This window comes from Leptinotarsa decemlineata, unplaced genomic scaffold (genome assembly GCF_025532065.1).
Source record: "Leptinotarsa decemlineata unplaced genomic scaffold, Ldec_3_MD MMD2_tig00026336_RagTag_RagTag, whole genome shotgun sequence".
Classification (NCBI taxonomy): domain Eukaryota; kingdom Metazoa; phylum Arthropoda; class Insecta; order Coleoptera; family Chrysomelidae; genus Leptinotarsa; species Leptinotarsa decemlineata.
Genome location: NW_027412692.1, coordinates 6,550,008 through 6,570,754, shown reverse-complemented (window position 1 = coordinate 6,570,754; position 20,747 = coordinate 6,550,008). Strand labels below are relative to the sequence as shown.

General features: G+C 36.9%; 1 protein-coding gene across 2 annotated transcripts in view; it reads left to right on the top strand.

Annotated features, from left to right (window-relative positions):
* Nucleotides 1–20,747, top strand: part of Tsp5D (Tetraspanin 5D) — a 56,189-nt gene that overhangs the window by 22,866 nt on the left and 12,576 nt on the right. Inside the window, exons 1-2 of one of the 2 annotated variants that reach the window (XM_023156311.2) lie at nucleotides 11,133–11,383; nucleotides 11,625–11,717. In XM_023156311.2, coding sequence (XP_023012079.1) covers nucleotides 11,655–11,717 — 63 coding nt within the window. In that variant the 5' untranslated portion in view covers nucleotides 11,133–11,383; nucleotides 11,625–11,654. Of the gene's footprint in view, nucleotides 1–11,132; nucleotides 11,384–11,624; nucleotides 11,718–20,747 lie in introns of those variants that run through there. The other variant, XM_023156310.2, reaches the window with a different exon arrangement.

Below are 20,747 nucleotides of genomic sequence, written 5' to 3'. Positions count from 1 at the left end.
TTGGTGAAACTAAGAGGCCATTGAATGTTCGCATTGCCGAGCACAAGAAGCACACACAGCGAGGAGAAACCAGCAAATCAGAAATAGCAGACCATGTTTGGACCCATCAACACAACATCGAGTGGTCCCAAGCTGAGATCTTGCACAGAGAGGAACATTGGTTCAGGAGAAAATTTAAGGAAGCCGCATACATGTTGTCCAACAACTTATTCAGCCAGGCCAGCGTAGATATACGAAACATATGGAAACCCATCATCAAACAAAAAATGACCAACTCCCGCCAAAACGGTCATCTCTCACGGAATCAGTGAAGCGGAAAATGGAAAGTAGAGAAAGTGAAAGTATTTCAACGACCTATAAAATAGTCATCTCTCGGAGGAATCAGTCCAGTCATCACCCGAAGACGATTGTAGATACCAACAATCGAAACGTCGTGAACTAACGTGACTTGGAATCTCTACACTTTTTTATTTTTTTATTATTTCCTTTTTCATTCCTTCAATTTTTATTTATTCAATTATTATATTTTTACTTGTAGGTTATTTCACTATCATTTCATTTCGGGTTTATTGTTGCTTAATATAATTGTTACTTTCAACTATTCTTTCTAATTATTCTTTTTTACTTGTTTCAGGGATTTCAAATCATTTTATATAGTAGACAATGGAAGTCCGAACTAGTGAAATTCATCACGAAACATTGTCAATCACCTTCAAACAAACGTTGAATTCCATCTGTTGGTTTTTAGTCTAAAGAACAAAAAGTTTGGTATCAGACGAAGAATTCATTTGGTTGGGTACTGATTTGGAACTCCAAAACTATATCAACTCGTTTTGTAAATCCCCACTGTAAAGCCTTATAGGAACTCCATTGAAATAAAGATGTTTCAATAACGGAACATATAAAGAAAAACTTATAAATAGAGTTTATTATATGATTTTCACTATAAGGGTTTTACAAAAACCGCGACACGTGTTTCGCTATACAATAGCTTCTTCAAGCATAACTGTTATGCTACAATAGCTTCTTCAAGCATAACTGTTATGCTTGAAGAAGCTATTGTATAGCGAAACACGTGTCGCGATTTTTGTAAAAACCTTATAGTGAAAATCATAGAATAAACTCTATTAGCATAACTGTTATGCTACAATAGCTTCTTCAAGCATAACTGTTATGCTTGAAGAAGCTATTGTATAGCGAAACACGTGTCGCGGTTTTTGTAAAACCCTTATAGTGAAAATCATAGAATGAACTCTATTTATTAGTTTTTTAAATATGGATTTTTATCAAATATCGGCCAGTTCTAGTCAATTAACGAAACATATATTGAAACTCTGAGAAACCCTTGTTACATCTAAACTTAATGCTTGCTTTTTTATATTAAGGTTATTTGTAGTAAAACAGGGTCAGCTGAATTTAGCCAGTTTAGTTACCGATATTGTGAAACCTCGTTTTATAGGCTTCATATTATTTTAGAGAATCTGCAATTCTGGGTCAAGTATCCTTTGAATTTTCGATTTTTGTATTTTTCACAGTCAAAATTTCGTGAATATTCGTTACTAACAAATTTAAGAAATTCATGTCCACATTATTTAAATACGTGTGATAATCCCGCTGATCTCTTCGTTGGGATATCTTAGGTAAATTCTTTTTTTTTTTTCCATCTCGTTTGTTCATTTCGTTTGTTTCTTATTGTGTTTCAGTATGCGAGTATGCAAAAGGATACGTTTCCAAAATATTATTTTAAAAGAAGGCCGAAACTATTAGTTAGAAGTGATAGTTGAGCAATAGAAATAGAAAGTTAGTTTCTTCAATATTTATGATAATGTTTGAACATTTAACAATATATACCGTGGCTATAGAATGATACCCAACCATACAAGAAGGACCAATAAAAACGATTCAAGGTCTATTTTATAGACCCGTACATTTTCATTTTGAATGAGGAGAAACTTTTAAAAGATCATGAAATTATCGTAGCAATGCTCGTAGCAAAAAATAATAACGCAGTTTTTTGGTATCTTCTGACGAAGGTAGAAATGATGAATTATTAACATTCCATTTATTGGTATTCTTGATACTGATATTGATACTGACAGACATTCTGCACAATAGTAACTATTACATTCAAATACCATTTGCCAGTATTTGAATGAAATAATTTGAGAGATGTGGCCCGCAAGGTCACCCGATTTAGGACCGTAATTTATTTGTGGAGACTCCTTCGGACTTTTTTATGGGGCTATTTGAAGCAAAAGGTGTACAAAACTGAACCTGCTTCAATATTGGATATACAGCAGAGAATAATAAATATTTGTAGAGATATTGACGTTACTGTGTTCGAGAATATTCGGCGTGAAATATCGAGCATCCTTTGAACTGACCTCAAGCTTATTATTTCATATTATATAGTTAAATGTCAATGTATTCAGGCAATTAATTAAAGTTCCGCCATTTTGTAGTAGTTGAAGTTATTGACTTCATAGTCTAGGGTTGTGAAGCATTTGTCAGGAGCTTCAAAAAGATGTGTCACAAGATCCCCTTTCCATTTATTTTTTTTCCCAGATGGCGCCCAGTCGCCATTTCGAAAGTTTCATCTGTCAATTTCACTTCAAAATAAATTATTCATGCATTAATTTCATTATCCCAAATTTCAATTTTTTGAGTTGAACCGTTCAAAAAATAAAAGGGAGGGGCACATTAAAGAAATGCACTGTACCTATACTATACTCAAAATATTACAGTTATGCTCGGAAAAATTGACTTTTCCCCTAAAATGGCAACACAATAATTTCGGGTGAGAGTTATTAAAAACTTTTTTCATGTGGCTTGTAATACTAACTTATAATATCATTTATCGATATCCACTGAATCAAATTGGTTCGTTTTCATTCATGCCCATCCTGTATTATGTATAAAAAAAATATTGAATTCAAAAAAGATGTGAGAATGAACGTGCAGCTTTCAATTTAATACTTTATTGGGTTCTTCATGATTTTTTTTACCATCGACCAAACTTCTAAATACTGCTGCACCGATGACCTCCGGTAATTAATAGTAAGTAATCCGACTAAATATACACAAACGTAAAACAAATTTAGCACAATTGTAAATACAGACGTCGAAATTACAGCAAACAAAATGTGTCGGAAGCGGTCATACAAACAGGAATCACTTTACTGATTACTTTCAACACATAAATTTGAAGTGATATGAGCATTTTAAGTACTACCAAAAGGAATAAGTGACCTGCACTTGAAATAAAGTGCGTTCGTTTATTTTATCGGGGACGTTTTTTTATATGGATACAGGGTACATAAAAAGAAAATTACGACACGAGGCATAAACGATACATAACCCAATAAACTAGTAGAAATCACATACGATTTTTAAAATATTACCTACTTGTGGAATATTCATCTAGTATATATTTAATGCTAAACTTGTGTTTCAAACTCAAACTCTCTAGAATTTCAATTGAAACCTTAGGAAGAAATTTCCCGAATTCTGCAGAACTTCTTAGATCTTGCGAAAACTTTGAAAATGCCTGTTCAGTGAAAATTTCACAATTACTTTTTATTTGACTAAGACTGTCACAGCGATGATTGATCATACATATCGTTTTGAAAATTATAATAACGGAATTTCATTTGCAAATAAGGAATAGCAGAGCATGTTTGGACTCATCAACATAACATCAAGTGGGCTCAAGCTGAAATCATTCGCAAGGAGGAACACTAGTTTAGGAGAAAACTCACAGAAGCCGCATATATATGTTGTCCAACAACGCATTTAGCCAAGCTGGCGTAGAGATACGCAACATATGGAAATCTCTAATCAAGCGGAACACGACTAACTCCCGCCAAACGGTCAGCTCCCGCTAAAACCGATGAAGCGGAGAGAGGGAAGAGGGTATAGGTGAAACCACTCGAATGTCCTATAAATAGTCAGATCTCGGAGGAATAAGTCCAACCTCCAGGGAGGAGTGTCCGCTGAAGAGCTACAATGAGTTTCCTCCTCGTATCAAAGCCTTGATACGGGAGAGAAATCGCCTGAGAAGGCTCTATCAGCGAACCCTTTTCCCAGGAGACAAAATTGCGGCAAGCAGGATGGCCAACCAAGTTAAACAGGCCATCATTGATCACTGAAACGAAAGGTGGGACTAGCTCTTGGAATCCCTAGAGCCTGGGGAGGACGAGCTTTGGCGAGTCACCTGCAGACCTAGAGGGAAGAAGACTGCTCCCTCAGCCATTCACGGAGAGCGCGGAGTGTGCTACTCCCCCGCCGACACGATAGAACGTCAGTTTCAACTTAACGTTGACGACAATGACGACATCGATCGCGATATTCTGTTGGAAGATCGGGTTCACCGTATCCTTGGGGAAGATACCGACGATAACATCCGCCCGGCTTCTGTAGAAGAACTGAAGGGTTACATCAGGGCCGCAAATGCCAAGAAAGCTCCGGGGGTCGATTCAATAACCAATAAGTAGTTGAAGAGGCTCCCTGAAAACTGCGTTGAAAGCCTACTACTGATTATAAACAGTTCGTTGGCCCTCAGATACCACCCCAGGATGTGGAAGCCTACGATCGTTGTCATGATCCCAAAACAGGGTCAGAACCAGCTGTTCCCGCAGAACTATCGCCTGATTAGTCTGCTCTCATCGGTGGCTAAGCTGGCTGAAAGAGTCGTTCTACAAGAGTTCAAAGAAGAAGTCGCAGGAGAGAACACTGCACTGAGTTACGGGCTCTGAGACTGGTCGAAAACACCATCGTGGAACTGAACCAAAATCGAATCCATGTCGTTTTACTAGACATCTCAAAGGCCGAGGTCAGAGCGTGTGAAATCTCTGTACACCGATGACACGGCTCTCTTCTCATCTTCCATGGGTCGGGAGCTCAGCGTCGTCTACATGCAACGTGCATTGGACGACCTCGAGCGCTGGTACCTCGAATGGAAGATCCGAGTGAACCCGGAAAATACTCAGGCGAAGAATGGGAAGAATGCTATCTTCTCCGGCCAGAAAAGTTAGGGTCTCTGGAAGTGAGATCGACTGGCAAGCGCGACTAAAGTACTTCGGTCTTCTAATAGACTGAGGGCTCACCTGGAACCCGCACATCACAACCGTGAAGGCAAAGATCGAGGGTCGGATCAAAAGTATGTACCCTCTGATCAATAGTCGTTCCATACTAAGCCTAAAGAACAAAATTACGATCTATAAAACGATGTTCAAGCCTGTCATCATGTACGCTTCAGGCGTCTGGGGACAACCGGCTCCATCTAATATATCCATTCTGGAGAGATTGCTAAACAACTTAATAAGGATGATTGTGAGTGCTTCGTGGTTCGTACGGAACGAAGCCATCCGCAGAGAATTGCAGCTGTCTTCCATTCAGCAGTTCATTCAGTCGAGGAATCGGCAAGTCTTTGATTGCGCAGAAACCCACGATAATCCGTTAGTTAGGGAAGCTATAAATTATGCTGTAGATGACCCCTCCCGACATAGAAGGCACAGACACTATCGAATGAGGCCCTCATGTCCCCCGTTAAAAGATGAACAATATCTTCATCCCCCAGGCAGGGGTCCACCGTGAAGGGCAGTACCGATGTCTGAGGACATTCATGCCGCCATCCCATGATCAGTCTTGACCCGTTTGTCCTTCTGACAAACACCAGTCGAAAGGGTAATGGAACCAGGCTCCAACCTGATTAAACCAAGATGGCTGTCGGAATAAGTCCAGTTATCACCCGAAGACGAATGTGGATACTAACAATCGAAACGTCATGAAGTAACTTGACTTGGAATCTGGTGACGGTGCATCCGAAACGTCAAATTTTCCATGGCTCTGGCGCATAAATCGGGCTGAATTTGACCGATGTCATGGGTTATGTTGGCTTTGAGTACCACTGTGGTTTGTGGCTTATTCGCATACACCTGCGATGCAAGAAACCCCCATAAGAAAAAGAGTAACGGGGTCAAATCACACAATCTCGGTGGCCAGTTCACATGACCTCCACGTGAGATGACCATATCCTGAAATCGCTCGTGCAGGATATCCAACGTGGCATGAGCAGTGTGGTACGTAGCGTCGTCCTGTTGAAATCACATGTCGTTGGTGTCCAAATCATACATGTCGGGCCAAAAGAAGTTGGTGATCATCAGCGTTAACAGTGATGACCTGGCCAACGTTGTTCTCAAAGAATAATGGACCTATGGCGCCGCCAGCTCAAAATCCACCCGAAACAGTGACTTTTTCGAAATGCATTGGACGCTCTTGGATCTCATATGGATTGGTATCGTTCCAAATTCGACAGTTTTGTTTGTTCACGTACCCATTCATCCAGAAATGGGCTGCATCGCTGAAGATGATTTTTCGATGAAAATTAAAGTCTCTTGCCAACCGCTTCAGAGCCCATTTAGCGAACACACGTCGTTGTCTATGGTCGTTTACCTTCAGTTCCTGGATTAGTTGTATTTTGTATGGGTGCAGGCCCAAGTCACGACGCGAAATTCGCCTGGGCCCAGCGATGTTTTTGGCAGATCTTGCGTTTTTTCGACGTACAGGGGTTGGTTGATCATTTGTTTACTGAGTCAGTGTACTAAAATTTATCCACCACATTGCGAATAGTTCTCTCGGAAGGACGATTATGGCGACCGTAAAATGGGTGAAGTATGCGGTACGTTGCCCGAACAGAATACCTATTTCGATAAAACAATTTTATACTTTGCACATTTGACAAATGTAACTTCAACAACATGGCCGTTATTAATTTGTGAAAGTTTACTGAATGAATTCAATGAAAGGAAATGGAAGGGAGAAATAAATCATGGGACATGAAAGACAGTTGTGGACAGTTTATGTTCGAATTGTGTAGATGAATTATTCTGAAGAAATGAAGGTCAGATTCCGAGATAATTAGTAGGTTATGAAGTTTTTTCATAGTTTACAACTGGATATCACACAGAATAATTTAGTAGAACCAAACAGTGACGAATTTTAGATTTCGAATTATAAACTTCGTAGAAATTGTTATCATCGAATTCAACTATGTTGTATAAAATTCTGTTCTTTCACATAAGTGTTTTGATAAGTCATTCTGCTCATTAGTGCTCACAAAGTCTTTTAAAATTCGAGATAGAAAACATATCGTATTGGATTAGACACAGACAATCAATAATTCAAAAGAATATATTCACAGTTGAAATAGAAACATCCTACTTGAAAATGATCACTGGATGATTGAAACACGTGTCGAGGTGTTGGTGTTGGGATAAAACTGCAGTAATATTTAGTCTGTATTTTGATAAAAAATTGTGAGTTACACAAATACTGAACATTCCTTCAATGAAATACTTTCCTCACTTGTTTTACGTCATACTGTTTTCAATACTTCAAAATATGATATGATACAGTACTCCACACCTACTACGTTACCTTATTTTGTTTTCGATAGCGATCGCCCCGTATAGTAGCTATCAACATCACTATCCATCCAGATCAAATCTCTATTACTCATTCTTTCTCGCACAAGCCTACTTTTTGTTCGAGTGTGGTCATTGGTGTGCCAGTTTCCGCGATTTCTTGACTGTTTTCTCGGTCAAAGAACAGTGGTCACTTTGTGCGCGGCCTTACAGTTATGTGACACTTCATTGTTTCGACACTAATTGCTCCGGAAGAGAAATATGGCCGGAAAGACGTTCGTTTTGTTTGAACTGCGCTTGGGTTACCAGATAATGGTAAATACACTAATCAAAATAGGTTAGACAACACTTATAAATACCGAAGATCGGTGGAGATAAATTTTTTTTTGGCAAACATCTTTTAATTTTTCTCAAATAAAAAAGTAAGTTAGAAAACTGAAACTCGATTTCTGAAAAAAATGCGCTATAAAAAGTATGGAACAAAAAATGTTCTGATCAGAAATTGTAATATTTTCACGGCTGTCGTCAGTATTTTGGTTGGTTTCTGGGTTTTGCCGTGGCCTCCTTTGATTACAATCTCCAAACGTTTCACCTGCAACTGCGGCAGTCATCTTCAGTACGTGGTCGAAGTACTCTTCTTGATGTGTCAACTGAAGCTTTCGTCCAGTTCACCATGGAATTAGAAGAAAACCGCCAGATCCCATTCCTTGATGTTTTAGTCTTCAAAGAAGGTACTCAACTAGTCCGGTATACAGAAAGAAAACACACACTGATCGATATCCACATACTGGATCTAGCCATCATCCAAAACAGAAACAAACCGTCATCAACACTCTAATGAACAGAACTTTGATAATATGTAAAGAAAGTTACAGAGACGACGAAATAAAACTCCTAATTACTGTGTTACAAGCGAACGACTACGACAGAAACGACATAATCCGCCCTACGTGTCCGAGGGTCACCAACCAAATCGGGAAAATTCTAAAGAAGGAGAAAATCAACATCGTCTTCAAATCAACGAAGATAATATGGAGTATCTTGGATCAGCAAAAGACATCAGAGATCCACTCAAATCAGCGGGAGTTTCCAGGATTCCATGTTACTGTGGTAAAGTCTATATCGGTCAGATGAAAAGAAACTTTGGTACGTTTTCGTTTCGGAACGTAAATTCTGCGTACTCTGCTGTCAAATTCATACTATGACAGTCTGACAGTTATGATATCTTATATACAAAACTCAACATGACTTGTTGGTGCTTAGTGCAGTATGTTTTCTTACAAATTTTATACTGCTGATAAATGTAAATATAATAATATGTAATGGATCTTTGCTTTGAAAATATAAATATATACTTATACAATTTACTCACCTAAGTTTCATGAAATTGATATCACATGCCATTTGTGGTTGTCCCGCGAAACGAAAAAGTCTTTGCTAAAGATGACTGTATCGGTTAAACCAAGTTCTGATAATGATGGAAAATATGGAATGTTTTACAGTTTATGCGAATATAGATTAAAAAAAAGCTATGAATAAAAAATAAAAAATGAGCAAAGAGAAAGCACATTGCTTTTAAATTAGTATAATGCAAGATCTTCAATGTGTAGAGTACACATTTTTTATCGATCAGTATATAAAACGACACAGTATAAGAAATGGGTATAGAGCTACAAAAACACATGACATAACGGAGGAAACTTTTGAAATAACCCAATAGATTCAACCTATGAAAATGATTCCAACCACACGTTTTGAATATTTAATATGAAAGTATTATTCTTGTAAAGCGTGGTGAAATGTTCAAAAGACTTGGCCATGAAGGATGCCGTAAAACATCAAAAGGATTGTTCCGCGTCATAGGCGTTCACCTTTTTTGTAGAAAATGAAATTAACTAATTTTTTTTAATGGGTGAAACTCATTTAGCGGAAGTTTAATTGCACTGGGCTTGCAGCAAAATGCAGCAACAATTATAATGTTTTCTTCGATCAATATGAGCAATATGATGGTCGAAGTCCGGGTTGAACCGTGTTTTTAGTAGTTCGATGTTTTGGCTTCGACATTGGAGCAATTTTCAAGAAGCTATCACTACACTGAGGTTTCAGTATGCCTACTCCTCAAATAGTGACAGGCTGTAAAGGTTTTGTGACTTGATCCCAGGGTCTCAATCGGCATACTCCTCAGGTAGTGATACGCTGTAAGGATGTTGTGACTTGACGCCAGGGTCTCAATCTGCCTACTCTTCAGGTCTCATCGCTGGTCTCTACATAAGTCTCAATCTGCCTACCCCCAAGCGTCGACGCTCTAGATGTATACAGGATGGGGCAAGGTCCCTCTAAACCGAACCATATATCGATTAAGACTGCAAAAGGAAATTATTCTGGAGTCTACAGGGTGGCTCAAAAATGTGGCATCAAAGTAGTGTTGTTTTGAATGGAACATCCTATATTTCGTTACACTTTTGAACAAGTCAGGAAAAAATTACGATTTCATGCGAGGTACTATGTACCTAACTATAACCGTTCTCGAGTTATTGTTTTTTTTTTATGAAAATGCTAGGTACAATTGGAAACTGAATAATATCGAATGTTTTGAATAACGTAAAACACAATAGCTGTCAATAGGAATTCTTTCAACGAATTGAATAAATGTCATTTCAAAGCTATTTTGATTCAAAGAATGCATTGAAACGGGAACTACTATTCGAAAAAGCCAATATCTGAAAAAATGTTATGACAGGATAGGTATAGGGAACTCAATGAAAAGAAAATTTAATGTTATTATATTGTTCAGACCAAAAAAATACAAGATGTTTTATTTGAAATAACAAATTTATTTCATTAGTTCGGACTTCCATTGTCCATGATATAAATTGATTTGAAATCCCTGAAAGAAACTATAAAAATTATAAAGATCAGCTGAAAAATAACAATTATATCAAGCAAAAAAACTGAAATTACAATGAAATAAAATGCAAGCAACAATAAAAAAATGGAACAATTGACACGAGATGAAAAATAAAAATCATTAACAAGAATTGAAAAATTAAAAGATTCAAAGTCAAGTTATTCCACGACGTTTCGATTGTTAGAATCCACAATCATCTTCGGGTGATAACTGGACTTATTCCTCCGAGATCTGACTATTTATAGGTCATTCGAGTGCTTTCACCTATTCTTCTTTCCACTCCATCGGTTTTAGCGGGAGTTGGCCGTTTGGCGGGAGTTGGTCGAGTTCCGCTTAATTATAGGTTGCCATATGTTGCGTATCTCTACGCTAGCTTGGCTAGCGTATAGATACGCAACATATGAATTGTTGAGTTTATAGGCAAGTTACTGACTAATTGGACTATCAATTTTTTTACATTACGAAGTAACTTTTCGGGGTTAAATTTTCACTTTGCACTTATCGCATATTCTTCATCAATTTATATCGGTTTTTTTCAGATTGTGGAAGGTTAAATAGTAAAATGAAATAATATTATTTCAAATCGAATAATTCAAGGTTGCCTCTGCCGATAAACCATATTTTGTTTATTGAATAACGTCATTCTTCACAGGTCAAGTTAGTTTATCAAATAACGGTTGCAACTCGAACAAAGATGCCCCAAAAGTTATACCCGCTTTCCATGCATGGTGATGTGTAATGAATAAATTATGATAAACACAATTTTAGCAATTCACATTCATGACAGTTGAATGTTCTACGGTGGCAACTCGAATAGCCGTTGAGTCGTGTTTCATACATGATGTTTTTATTTTTCTACAACTGCCCGGCAAAAATCATTCATGAAATTAAAATTGCTGAAAGAGTCTACCTGTGTTTTCCATTCAATTTCGACTTCTCGAGTCCAGCATTTCGTTGAGGAAAAGCAACAATTTCTTGACTATCGTCGGATTCGAACTCGCGACAGCTAGTTGTCTCCAATGAACTCGTGCGATTTATAGTACGGTCAAAGGTAATACGTCAAAATTCCTCTCGAGAACAGTGACTCATTAAAAGGAATAGACGAGCAATCCGAATATTACACTCATAAAAAACAAAAAGTGAACAGAATTCTGTGTCGAGAAGAAAAAAACAAATATTTTGCTAAACAAGTATAGAGGAAACTTAATTATTTTCACTCGGCCTCTTTGGCGGTTACTAAATGAAATGGTAAATTTTCACTTCGGATTTTACTTCTTCTTTTTTTGTTTCAGGCTCTGAACTAGTACCCTGCCCTGTTGAAAATGTCTATGAGTGGATACACATGTATACGTTTAGTTTTTTGCTGGGTGAACGTCCTTTTTTGGGTGAGTACGATTTTCAAACTAAATATTTCTATCATGGTTCGATTTTTTACGAGAATAGGCGATCACGGCGAGAAAAATTCTCAAAATGTTCTAAAAGCAAGAAAATGGCGTTTTATGTAAAATTCAAATCCCTGTAGATGGGACTTTCTGCCACGTGGATGTCGTGGCCGGAGTACAGTCCAAAAGTTGTAAGCTCAAAATACGTTGTAATAAAAAATGAAGTCGTGTTTGAATAAATATTGAAGTTAAGTATGAGAGGTCTGGCGGCCCTCTACGCCAGTAACCAGGCTAGATGTCGACGGATTCGACGGGTTCATCAGTTCTATAAAATATATGAACATCCTGAGAAGGAGACGACCAGTAATATAATTGAAGAGTTTTTGTCAAAAAGAAAAGTGAATGAAAAAAATTAGGGTGGCAGCATTACCTGAAGAAAAACAGCTGCGCCTCTGGTCGAAGCTTCTGGTCACTATGAACAGGAGGAGCCTGGCCAAATGATAAGATAAGATAGGATAATTTATTTCACCACGTTACATAATAAAATGTTTGTAGCAAGTCAAAAAAATAGCATGAAAGTAATTTGTTAACAATCAAAATATTATAAAAACAAACAAGAAACACAAATAAAAAAATATAAGAACAAAATTGAGTATGTATGTTGACATTTCAAACATTTAAAATGATTCACGTATTCGTCGACAGAATAGAGCCAAAAATTCAACAGATAATTTTTCATTGTTTTTTTTAATTTGGACGTACTAAAAATCGGGAAGATAGTTGCAGAGGTTGAAATTCAGTGTGTTTTTCTGTGATTCACTCAAACGATAGCGGTTTGTCCGAAATTTGTTACATACAATGTTTCGTATTAAAGTCATGAAGGTCTGATTTCTTGATTGATGAAGTTGATTTTTCATGAATTTCTATGAGAACGTTGTACAAAAATAATGTGGGTAACGGCATTATTCTCAATTTCAAAAAAAGAGGTAGACAATGATCCCTATAACTAGAATTAGTAATTATTCTGAGACTTTCTTCTGCAAATTGAAATTTTTTACAGCCCCAATTGAGTTGCCCCAGAGTATAACACCATAGCTAATGTGAGAATGGAAAAGGGAGAAATATGTTATATGTGCCCGAATGAGAAGCAATGACTATAGAAATCAAAGAGAGATCCCTGTAGATTATATTCATGTTCAAACAATCTCGAAAAGTTCATTCCACTAGCTCGAATTGTAATCTCAATCTGCCAGTTCCCGCTTGGGAGTAGGCAGATTGAGACCACTGTTAAGACCAGTAACGAGACCTGGAAAATAGACAGCTTGGAATCCTGGAGTCACAAATCCTATGCTTTGCAGACCAGTTAAGATACAAATTTCGAAACTTTTTGGACGGCAGTAAGTGAGAAACGTGTACTCTTATATCACTGCAACAAAGTTTTTGAGATTTATTTATATAGGCCGTGTTTTATACAGTGTGTAACAACGAAAACTTAACAGATCCGTTTTTGAATATGAAAAGTAAGATTTTTTAAAAAAAGTTCGGACACGTCGATTTCTAATTAAAGGGGGACACCTTTCAGACTAATCAGATTTTTTGTAGTACGCACCCCCTCGGAGGGGTGCGTCCGACGACCCTTATTTAGATAGGGAAAGTAGGTCGCGTGGCACCTTGTTTTAAAGGTCTTTCGAATAACTTTACAAATCTGTTAAAAGAAAATTTTTGTAACGATTAGTTTTCGAGATAATTTGAAGTTAAAATTGCCATGTTAATAATGTATTAGACAGACCACTCGGTAACTTGTATGCCTAAATAAAAAAAAATTCTAGCAGTTCTTCTTATCAGTTTTTTGTTAAATGAAATCCCTTTTTTAAAATCAATACCCACTCCTCTTCTTCCAGTTTTTATTAGTACATCGTTCGACTGTTTTGTTTTTACGGGTCGTGTATTGTTATTTGTTAAAAAATGCCTTACACTACTGCTGAAAGGGTTTCAGTTATTGCTTTATTTTTTGGCAACGACCAAAATGCTAATAGAACATCAATTTTGTTTAACGAGCAAACCCTGGTAAACACCTAAGCAGAAATCACGTTCTGGATTTGGTCACAAAATTCAGGGAGACAGGTTCGGTTTTAAATAAGAAAAGAAATGTTCAGAAAAGGGTAGTGAATGACGATAATGCGATTGGAGTGATTGGTCAAGTCATTGCCAATCCCAGGTTAAGTACCGTGGTTTATCAGCAATGGCCGGAATAAGCCATATGAGTGCATGGAGAATCCTTAAAAACCACAAATTCCATCCTTACAAAATTAAACTTGTTCATGAACTCAATGAGGATAATTTTGACCGAAGACAGGAGTTTTGTGAGGGCATAAGTGAGAGATTAATGCAAAATCCTGAGCTGCTTTATAACATCTATTTTTCGGTCGAAAGCTCATTTTATTTAAATGGTTGCGTGAACCGTCACAATTGCCGTTATTGGTCGGATGAAAACCCAAGACAATACGCAGAAATACATACCCAACATCCCAGTTGAATGTCTGGGCCGGAATATTAGGCAATCATTATTCATTGATGGAAATTTCACCGGTGATTCTTATTTACAACTTCTTGAAGAGGCAATACAACCTCGTATAGATGAAATAATTGAACAGGATCCAAGATGTCAAGATGAATTTATCCATTTTCAACAAGACGGTACACCACCCCATTATGCCCAGCAGGTTCGAAATTTTTTGAATAATCATTTCGAAGGACAATGGATTGGCAGAAGAGGTCCAATTGAATGGCCAGCACGATCACCAGATTTAACACCACTGGACTACTTTTTGTGGGGATATTTAAAGTCTATGCTACACAGCCAGCCAATTTGGATGAATTACGTCGTAGAATTATTGATGAATGCCAAGCTATAACTCACTTTTTTATCAGAAGCATAAAATATCCACGTCAAAAGGCAACCTTCATAAGGAGGTGCCACTCAATTTACCTAAAATGTAAGGGTGGTAACCAACCCCATCCCCCGAAAAAATCTCTTGGTTTGTCATAAAAAGCAAAAATTAATTTTTTTTATGAAATTTCTGAATGTAAATTGTACTTTAAAAACAATTTGATTTATTTTAAAAAGCGTTGAACTCAATAAAAATACCTTTAAATCTTCAAATTATCTCGAAAACTAATCGTTACAAACATTTTCTTTTGACAGAGATGTAAAGGTATTCGAAAGACCTTTAAACAAGCTGCCACTCTACCTACTTTCCCTATCTAAATAAGGGTATTCAGACGCACCCCTCCGAGGGGGTAGGTACTACAAAAAATCTGATTAGTCTGAAAGGTGTCCCCCTTCAATTAGAAATCGACGTGTCTCAGCTTTTTTTAAAAATCTTACTTTTTATATTCAAAATCGGCTTTGTTAAGTTTTCGTTGTTACACACTGTATGTGATCACACTATTGCTATCTCGGAAACGGTAAGACCTGCAAGATCGCTTAAATTGAACGAAAATTTACTATTTTTGGGAACTATGATAATTTCTTTTTAGATCAAGAATTTCAGTGGTTGTTTTTAAAATATTCGTCAAAAACTGGAATTATCGGATTTGGTTTTTTGACTCGACCGCCTCCATTTTGAACGATATAAAAATTCAATTGGAATTTTCAATACTGTTCCATGTTTGTTATGATCGATATAAACCAATTTACAATGCGACGTTTCATTCATTAGATTTCATCATCAACTCAATGTTTTACACAACACATGTATTGCAACACAGCTGAATTTGTGATTAAAGTGCTCACAAAAATAGATGAAAAGACTAGAGATTCTCGTATATCACACCCGAAGTTTCAATGATACACAGATACAAAACCTGAGACTGGAATTCACAAGAAAAAATAGTTCTGATCAACGTATTCAACTTAATACCAGTAAGATCGAATATCTTCAAGGCACATTTGTCAAAGAGGACATCTTTCTATCATAAACTCAACTGTCATAACTCACCCCCCGCCACTTGGTAACCATCACCCTTGTAAGTTGAATATTGAATATACTCAGTGTGAAAATAATCTTATTATTATACATTCTCAGCATCAAATTGATCAATACTAGTTTTCAAATGAAATCCATATAAGTTTGCATTTTTTTTAAAGAAATCGAAAGACTGTCTCCCTTCTATTCCTGTTGGATTGGATGAAGAAAAATAGGGATGAAGGGATTTTAGGTTAAAACTTGTGTCCGTTCTGCAGCACTTTTTCAACGAGTCACCCTGTATAAGCCAGTTGATACTGGGTATATATTGGAATATGAAAATTTTGACAATGGGTTCCACTGTACGGTTCTGTATGTTCATAATTATGTAAACAAGAGTGTTAAATCGGGGAAAAATGTATTTTCATTTGTACGTTATTTCAATTTCTATTTTCTTACATGAGACAAACTCAACTTTCTGTCATTTTTTGTGATAACCTTCCTGCGGGTATTCAAGGTTTGGTTGTTATCTGTACAAATTTTCCTTGCTACGGAATGGTCAGCTGTTGGTGAAAATTATTCAAACATTACCGTGTATGAACAATTATAATGCTTTATTTTTATGTTGTTTTGAGGACCTTGAATACAAAATTACATCGTTAAATATAGGCTATCAAACCAACGATATTTTTGCCTTCATATCTCGAATTTATCAGAAACCCACTACACGCCGTAGTTAGAAGTTTTGCTATATGCATATCCAGGTATTCATTTCAAATTTTTAGATATCTATTCAATTTTATTTTTTTTTTGTTATAGTCTACTGCCTTAATGAATGTAAGGTAGATATGTGGATCTATTCGACCCTTTACTGCAACCTAAAAATTAGCTCAAACTGACTGATTCGATAAAGTTTTGCTATTTCAAATGATTTTAAACAGTGGCGTACACCGATTTTTATCATAAATATCAATCAAGTAACCCTCTGCGACGCCACTGGAATTGAAATTCCAAATCTGATTTCATGAAAAGAAGCCCCTTGTTACTGCTAACAAACACATCAAGTTTCATTAAAATCGGCGAAGAGACTTGTGTTATTAATAAAAAAACATATGAACCTTTCTCCATAAAATGACAAGTTATCACCGCCTGAAATTAATGGCATCATTAAAGATACACCTTGTATATTCTACGTCAAAGACAGATATAAATATTTCTGAGATATCTTGGGAGTTACAATTTTTTTCGTTGAATTTACGAAATCAATTGCGAAACGATATTTGATACAGGAAACATGGCAATGTTACCAACAGAGAATATTTGACGAATATGTAACAAATATTAATAACAATTGCCATGTTCCCATTTCCTACCATTGTTGTACGTGAATAAGTTGGGTAATTGTTTGAGTAGTGTATTAGTAACCTGCGTGGGATGGTTCCGTTCTCACGTATCGAGAGTAAATTAGAACTTCACGGTGTTTAACCAACATTAGCGCAACTGATTTTGTCATTCGGGTGAAAATCGTTAAAAATATCGGATAATGTCGGGACATTTCATTTAACATAGAACTCGGTTTAATTTATCATCTCTTCTCATTCTGATGGCAAATTTATGAGGCATTCTCCCTAACTCCTCAATAGTCCACAAGAAGAAATTAAAGAGTTTTGTGAATCACTTAGGTTAGGTTAGGTAAGGTCAAAAGTGAGTGGGTCTATTCAACCCTCCACTGCAACCCGCAAGGGTTTATTATGGCTCACGCCTATTCACACTCGACCAAATGAAGCCAGCTTCTTAACAAAGCCGATAAGTTTGTACGGTGAGTGGTCTTTCAGGTCAGATGTTAAGAGTACGGCTCTGCCGAACTCTAAAAACCTGATTGGGTCCCCAGCGGGGCAGGAGCAAAGTCTGTGCTCTGGTATTTCATCATTTACCGAACCGAGGCGACACTCACTGTCTTCCGACAGTCCGATTCTCTGCATATGATGATTCAAATGACAGTGACCCCTAAGAAGGACTGTTAGGCATCGTGATTCATCCCTACTGTAGTCCAACCACTGTTTGGTATCAAGCTTCGTAAGGTGAATAAACACCTTAGGGTGAGCCAATCCTGGAAGAATCTGCTAGAAGTCCATAAATCTTCTTGCCATCCAGATGTTCAATATTTGTTTGGCAAAGCCTACAGCAATGCCAATGACATGTTCTGGACCAATAAAGCTGCTTGCAGCACCCTCCTTTGCAAGGGAGTCAGCAACCTCCTTGCCTTCCAGGCCAGTATGGCCAGGAATCCAGAGCAGAGACAATCTATTAAAAAATTCCTATCGAGGAGAGTCGTTTTTGGCAATTTGTTACCAATTTGAACGTTGCTTGGCAGGAGCCAAGAGCTTCCAACGCCGCTTGACTGTCCGAGAATATTTTTATTAACTTGTGTATGAGGTTGGATTCTTCCAATCTCTCCGCACATAATTTAATAGTGTAAATTTCTGCTTGAAATACAGTTGCATAGGTTCCTAGACAGGTTAATATCTCTGTCCTGAGTCTGCGACTGAAAGCACCTGTTGGAGGCATAAAGTCAGAGGTCATTTCCAGAATAATGTGACTTCCAGTGTCAACTAACAGTTGCAATGTGCACAAGTCTATATGCAGTCCATCTAGCCTCTCTCTCTAGAAAAATGTGGAGAGGAGGTAGATCTAGAAGGATCTCCATGGCCGATGATAGTGTGGTACTGATGACCAAACAAGTCTCCGTAAGCCAGAGAGCTTCGCCTTAGCCATTTTCTGTAAAGCCTTCGGCCACCAAGAAATTGAGCACCATAAGAGATCATTGGGCTGACATCACATGAACCCAATGGATTTGTTTGGGACCTAATCTCAAGTTTCATCACAAATCCTTCGACATGACCATAGGGACAGTCTGTCTTTCTGTAATTACCAAATTCACCTAAAACACTCACTTGGAGAGTTTGGTAATTAGATTAGGTAAATTAGAACTTCATGGTATTTAACCAACATTAGCGCAACTGATTTTGTCATTCGGGTAAAAATCGTTCAAAATATCGGATATTGTCGGGACATTTCATTCAACATAGAACGCGGTTTGGTTTATCAACTCTTCTCATTCTGATGTCAAATTTATGAGGCATTCTCCCTAACTCCTCAATAATCCCCAAGAAAAAATTAAAGAGTTTGGTGAATTACTTAGTCTGAAGAAATAAAGATTAAATATCATGAGAGATGGAGTGTTGTCGTCTACGCTGATTCATCCTGTATACAAACCAGAAACCTGTATTCCATGTTCATTTTCAAATAATATTGTCATAAAAAATGTATCCATATTCTAAACAGTTCGTTTACAGAATGATTAAAATACGTACCACACGAATATATAAATCCAGTGTGTCATACGATCGGTCACACCTTTGAAATTATCATTCCGTCATTTCAAACAAACTCTTGGGAATCTGGAAAATACCTATCTGGTAAGATATAAGAATGTTAGATGAATTGAAGTAATGAAATTGTTATCATTGAAAAAATTTCATATCAAAAAACACATCAAACAATACAAATGTCTGTGTTAAACAAAAATCGTGTACAGATCAGACTTTGATGAATTTAAGTCAGTTTCTTTTGAGATTGAGGACCATCTACTAGAAATCGCACGTTAACCGGTGAGATCCTATTAATCCTTTGCACAATTTTCGACTATTGAGGGTGGCCGGTTGCAGGAAATGATGTTGATTTATAATTACACCTTCAAGCATATATTTAACTCGATTTGTCTTGGAATATACAAAATAGTAAGAGAGTTCAAAAATCGAAATTGAATAAGGTTGATCATTGTGACCATTTTATCAAAACGAAATGCCAAGGTCAATGAAGAGATGGCATCATGAATATTCAACCTTTAGGCAAGGATAATGTAAACATAGTTGATAGATGCTCACTGATCCCTATCAGAGAAAGAAGAGATACTTCAAAAAGGACACGAAGATTACATGAGATGCCACATCAACAGAAAGGAAGGTGTACAATACCTCGAAGAAACTTTTTTTTGAAATGAGAAGGGATCATCGCTGATACCGCTTCACATTCCCTTTGCCTCAAGAGTCTTGAGAAAAATGTCCTGCCCAAACCGATTATATCAGTTCTATGTTCTAGATATTCGGTCAGCCACAGCTTTTTGTTTCAAGTTATTCAGCCGCTGCAAGTGAAAACTTCCTCTTTCTTGAAGGATTCAAAACACTCAGGAGGAAGTCGAAGCTACAGAACAAGGTAAACCATAAAGTGTCAACGTAGAAAGCCTTTACACCTAATAAGATGTTCATATCGAGCACTTCAGATCATCCCGTTTCACCTTTGTTAGGTTGGCAAAGCTCATGAACAAATGGAAAGAGGGTGAAGATGGACTCACCATATGATACCCAAATGAGTGGGTGGATATGTGGACCTCATGGTGAAGTAGAGTACTGTCTGGATACAATTCGGTTACTTCAGATCAAAAAATGAGAAGTACCAATATTATGAAGAAAAAAAAACGATTCCGAACCTACAAAAAACCCAAATAGGAACGGAAAAGTCTCATTGAAAACAGAATTATTGTGTGGGTAGAGAAAAAATATGAAGTGATGACATTGATTATCAAACCGAAAGAAAGAGAAAACAGAATTAAGTAACTATAGGAAAGGCAGGTCTCTCACTGAAGTAATGCGCAAGCGGTTCCAATAATAACAACCATGAATTTCACTAGTTCGGACTTCCATTGTCTACTATATAAAATGATTTGAAATCCCTGAAACAAGTAAAAAAGAATAATTAAAAAAGAATAGTTGAAAATAACAATTATATTAAGCAACAATAAACCTGAAATGAAATGATAGTGAAATAACCTACAAGTAAAAATATAATAATTGAATAAATAAAAATTAAAGGAATGAAAAAAGAAAAATAATAAAAAAAAAATAAAAAGTGTAGAGATTCCAAGTCACGTTAGTTCACGACGTTTCGATTGTTGGTATCTACAATCGTCTTCGGATGATGACTGGACTGATTCCTCCGAGAGATG